Source organism: Gekko japonicus, unplaced genomic scaffold (genome assembly GCF_001447785.1).
Source record: "Gekko japonicus isolate JY-2015 unplaced genomic scaffold, Gekko_japonicus_V1.1 scaffold581, whole genome shotgun sequence".
NCBI lineage: Eukaryota > Metazoa > Chordata > Lepidosauria > Squamata > Gekkonidae > Gekko > Gekko japonicus.
Window position 1 is genome coordinate 849,715 of NW_015172570.1, and position 5,437 is coordinate 855,151.

The 5,437-nt window shown below is 42.7% G+C and overlaps 1 protein-coding gene across 1 annotated transcript in view; it reads right to left on the bottom strand.

Annotated features, from left to right (window-relative positions):
- RASGRP1 (RAS guanyl releasing protein 1) overlaps nt 1–5,437 on the bottom strand; it is a 97,283-nt gene continuing 91,846 nt past the window's right edge. Inside the window, exons 15-17 of the mRNA XM_015421353.1 lie at nt 4,695–4,841; nt 1,915–2,285; nt 1–132 (exon numbers count right to left, since the gene is read on the bottom strand). Coding sequence (XP_015276839.1) covers nt 1–132; nt 1,915–2,285; nt 4,695–4,841 — 650 coding nt within the window. The remainder of the gene's footprint in view (nt 133–1,914; nt 2,286–4,694; nt 4,842–5,437) is intronic.

Below are 5,437 nucleotides of genomic sequence, written 5' to 3' on the forward strand. Positions count from 1 at the left end.
CTACAAGCAGTCTCCATGTTCTCTGCTCTCCAATATGTGGTTTCTTTGAACACTGAGCAGTTCTATTTTCTTCTGTGCTTGTTTAAGCTTCAACTTCAAAGCTTCGTTGTCTGCTGTTAAAATGTTTCTTTCCTAAAAAACACACAAACCAAAAACAAATGGGTGTCATTAGAACAGTATATGCTTAAGTTTCAGTGTTTTCATCCCTACTAGCATCTTATTCTCCAGGTCTGTGCACTTAACTACAACTTGAATAGTAAATGGATTGAAAGAGACAAGTACTGCCCGTCTGAGATGGGATCAATTATCATTGTTGCATCTTGAAAGAAAATATCAATGGCCTGGTAAAGATATGCTTTCATGTGCAAATCTGACTATAAGGAGCATATATGTATTCCATTCCAATCTTCAGCTCATCTAGTGTACCTACAGTTCTGTAGGAAACAAGAAATGTAGTGAAGGTGGATGACTCTCCCCAAAAAACTCTTGTGTCCATAAAATACCTATTACTATGCTGGCTCTTTGTTTGTGTCAGCAATGTGCTCGGCGGTTCAGGGGCCTTAGGACTTAGCTGCCCATCAACTAAAATGATTTTAATGTATCTATATTTTAGTTCCTAGTCTATTGGCATTAGTTAGGAAGCCTATGACTGCTTTCCTTAAATCCCACATTGCACACTTGTTTATTCAGCTTTTGTTAAAAAGCCAGCATAGTGTAGTGGCAAACAGAATGAGCAGTGTGAGAAGCTTGGGCTGTGCTGGAGCCATAGAAGGGCAGCCATAGAAATGTGGCTTAGTGTGGACAAGGGGGGAACTGGAGCAGAGAAGGGAGGAACTGAGCCTCATGCTGAAGCCTCCTCCAGGCTCCTGGCTGGAAACGGGGTCAGAGCCTCCAGGTCCCTCAAGCGTGGAGGGGAGAGGGTTATGCTCACGCGGGTTTTTGTCCTCTTGTCAGGGTGTTCCCTGCTTGTCTCTTCTGGCCCTCTCTCTGTGCTGACTCTGAGGCAGGAGCAGCCCCAACCACCTCTTCCCTAGCCTAAGGTTTAGAGTGTTTAAGTAGGCCCTTGCAAGCCTTTACATGCTGCATGCCTTTTTGCTTGAGCCAGTCAGCCCTTGGAGGCTTCCTCCACCTCTCTCCAGCTGGGCCCCTTCCTCCTCTTCCTTTTCCGGCCAAAGCTCCCTGGCTTGATGTTCACCTTGGCTGGGTTGGACCCTGCACCTTGACCCTTGGCCAGATTGGGCCCTCAGTAGGGGTCTCACCATGGTAAATGGGGGTATCGATCGGGGGCACCCTGCCAAGATTCAGACAAGCTGTCATCCAGGATGTCTCCACATCAAATTTTGCCCCTGCTATCAACTCACTAAAACAAACTTTAGATAACCCTGTCCCCCAACCTTCCCCCATCGCAACAGGTAGTTAACACTAGCCCACCTTACAGGACTGTTGTAAAGCTTACAGCAAGATAATTTAAGTGAAGTGCTTTGAACAGTGGAAGTGTAATATAAATGCTATGTATTATTATTATTCATCCTTACCCTATTTGTCATTTATTAGCTACTTTAACAGCAGAGTTTCGTATAAATGCCAAAAGAGTTTCACCACATGGGTTTATGGGGTGGGCTGTATTTTGCTGGGTAGTCAGGGAAAGAAAGTTTACATAAGCAAAGAAAATATGTTTGGTTCTGTTGAGCTATATTTAGAGGAAATAATATTAGTACATTTCAATATGACTTCACTATGTTAAAAAGAATTACTTCAATCCAAACTGGGCTTTGGCTCTTTCTTACAAACCTCAGGAACTTCTCTCAGATTTTTCACACTCTACATTAGAGACTGCCTGGGAACCCCTAGAGACACAAAAAAGGCTGTACTGACTGTTATGAATGACCATTCACAGTCATTGTTTCAGTGTACCTGCTCTAGCTCCTGGTATGAAGGTTTAAGAATAAATTGCTCTTCCTTCATTTTTTGACTGCCGTCCTTGTTTTCCCATTTTACGTAAGCCTTTTTACGGCTAAGAACTGGGCTTGGGCATGGAGACACAGGAGTAGGCTGGAGAAAGGTATTTTCAGATGGCACTGCTGGCTCCTTCTGTTGTCTGTTGAGCCCGTCACCATCGGCTGGAACTAGGTCAGTCTGCGTGCCTTTGTGTACCACAGCTGGCTTTAGTCTTACGGAGATCTTTTGAGTCGACACACCCATAAGCATAATTGTTCTGTCCTTGCTGTCTTCATTGTGCTCAACTACTTCTCCATTAGGAAAGGGAAATCCTCCCTCCTCTAGTCCTGTTGGAAAAAGCACAAGACATGAAGTTAATGGCAACATGGAAGGTGAAAGCACTTCAGTGATTAAAGTAAATTTCACAGTTGCAGCTCAGTGACCAAAGTTGATGAAATGGTTTCCTGCTGGAACTATATAAAGTAGTTTCCAGAATTTGGTTCCTATCTATTCTTTCCTTCTTTGTCACTCTACAGGCTCTAGTAGTAGAGATGGGCACGAACTTAAAAAGGGTGGTTTAGTTTGGGGTGGCCCATGAACTGAACCCCAAACTGAACTGAGCCAAAAGGGCCCCACCCAAACCAAGCTGGTCCAGCGAGTTTGGTTCCCCCTTTCCCCCAGCCCTGGCAAGCCACAACTGGGAGAAAGGGGGTGGTGACCACCCTGGAAGGGACTTCCCTTCCCCCTTTCTCCTGTCCATGGCTTGCCATGTCAGCCATTTAACCATTCGGTTATGCTTCCAGCCACTTTGAGAGAAGGGAACAAGACCAAAGGGTTAAATGGCTCACAGCTATTTAAACCTAACAGCTCAGGAGGTCCATTCGTCAGCTGCGGGGAGTGAAACTGAGGGGTTTAATAGCTCACAGCCATTTAAACCTAACAACTCAGTGGGTCCACTGGTCAGCTGTTAGGTTTAAATGGCTGGCAGCCATTTAACCTTTCAGTTTCCCTGCCCCCTCTCCAAAATAAAGTCTGGTAAATGTTTGGGGAAGGCACCTTTCCGAACATCAGTTACTGAGCTCTGAACCAGCCCAAGTACGACCTGAATTTGGTTCATGAACTGGTTCATGCTCATTCCTATGTAGCAGCCACCACTGTGTAAGAAGCTGAGGCATGACCTATATAATACAGTCAACTACCGTCCTTGGGTTGCAACCTACTAGCTGTTCTCCCGCTTATGGGAGCCTGCCTGGCATTGATCAGAGCCCATGCTTTTTATATCTCCCACCCTACAGAATGGGCTTCCTGTGTGTGTGGTCTCTACAAACATTTAGGTGGCACTACAAGGCCATTTAATTTGTTAGGGCTTTTAATGGGATGTAGGCAAAAATTCTTTGGGTGTGGAGGAATTATTTGGAGTTTTATTGTTTTTTATATATTTTCAACTGGAATATATTATTATAATAATAGCCTACTATACAGCACTGTTGTGAAAAGAACTGATATTTTTTTATTTATTCAGAAGATTTATCTCTTGCCATTCAAGTATACAAATATGGAAACTAAAGGCAGCTAATAACCACAAGTACATAATCACAGCATATAAAGACCTAAACCAGAGAAATCACATCTGTCATTAAATATAAGATAATGGGTATTAGCCTCTCTGAAGTCTCAAGGATTATTAGGTGGCAGCAATCACTTTTAGTTTGGGCCAAACTAGCAGGAGTTAATAAAGCTATGAAATGGATTGCTGTTACTGGGACTTAAAATATTACCTGAGGGCCAAACTAGATGATAACCAGGTCCCCAAGTCCTCGACAGTTGGTCCTTAAGAGTCAGAGAGATGGATTTGGCAGAAATCTCAAGACACGCTGACAGATAGGATCCAAAATACAGATTGTTATCAAATAGAATAAGAGTGGGGGGTTTTCCTTAAAAGAAGAGCCATTTTGGGTTGGTTTCTTTTTAAACACCAGTAAATTGTACACTGCTTGATTTTTTAACTTTTTACCCCTTCAAACAGCAGGTCAATGGTACAACAAATAACAAAAAAATATTAACGTCACATAGGAGGGCTTCCCGAATATGATGAAGTGGTTTTGAAATTGTGACCAACAGCACGGATACCTGATGAAAGAAGTTCTGCAGGTCACTGTATACTGGTGTTAAAAAAAAAAAAAGGATGAACTGGACCAGCAAAAGTAATGTAATAGCACAGCAACCCTGTATCTTAATATGTTCAAACCTGGTCAGTAATCGTGCTCTCTTTAGAAGAGTAGGTTTTTATACCCCACTTTTCTCTACCCTAAGAATTCTCAAAGTGTTCTCAAAATGTTCCCTTCCCTCCCCCCACAAACAGGCACCTTGTGAGGTAGGTGGGGCTGAGAGAGTTCTGAGAGAATTGTGACTGGCCCAAGGTCACCCAACAGGCTTCATGTGGAGGAGTGGGGAATGAAACCCAGTTCTCCAGATTAGAGAACACAGTTCTCTTAATTACTACACCATGCTGGCTCTTTAAGCTACAACTGGTATTGAGAGTTAGTGTATACTGACTCAGGAGAAGAGAGTTAAAAAAGAGGAAAGATCATCTTTCAGGTTTTCAGCTATTATTATTATTATTATAAGCACGTAAATAAATAAGGAAATAAACCAACAAACATTTGCTAAGAGACGGTAGTGCTGGCCTCGGCACTAGATTGGATCCTAAGTAACAATTATGTCCATACATTTCATTAACTGAATTCATTTCTTACCATGGATATGCTCCTTCAGTCCCATGGGACAGAGGCTAGATGCTAGGGCTGATGCAGGACTGTTATCCACCGTTGTGGCTTTGGATCTTCGTTTACATTCAAATACAACCAGATCTTTGCATTGCTTGTGACAGTTCATCCCACAGTCTGCAAATAAAAACAGAGGAAGTTCACTGACTTGATATCAGAAATCAATGGATCTATTTTCTCATCTCCCATCATATGAGGCATATTATAGAATCTTTGTATGCAACTAAGTTGTAATGAGCACTCTCTACTATCCTTTAAGCTGAATTACTTATTGTGCTGGTTTGACAACCACGATGGTGTAATCTTGAGCCAGACATCCTGGAATCGAAGTCAAATGGGCCTTAGAAAGCATTACTAACAACAAAGCTAGCGAAGGTGATAGTATCCCAGCTGAGCTATTCAAAGTCTTAAAAGATGCTGCTGCTAAAGTGCTGCACTCAATCTGCCAGCACATTTGGAAAACACAACAGTGGCCACAGGATTGGAAAAGGTCAGTTTACATTCCAATCACAAAGAAGGGCAATGCCAAGGAATGTTCAAACTATCGCACAATTGCGCTCATTGCACACGCTAGCAAGGTCATGCTAAAGATCCTACAAGCTAGGCTTCAGTACATGGATAGAGAACTGCCAGAAGTACAAGTTGGGATTCAAAGAAGTAGAAAAACTAGAGATCAAATTGCCAACATTCGCTGGATTATGGAGAAAGCAAGA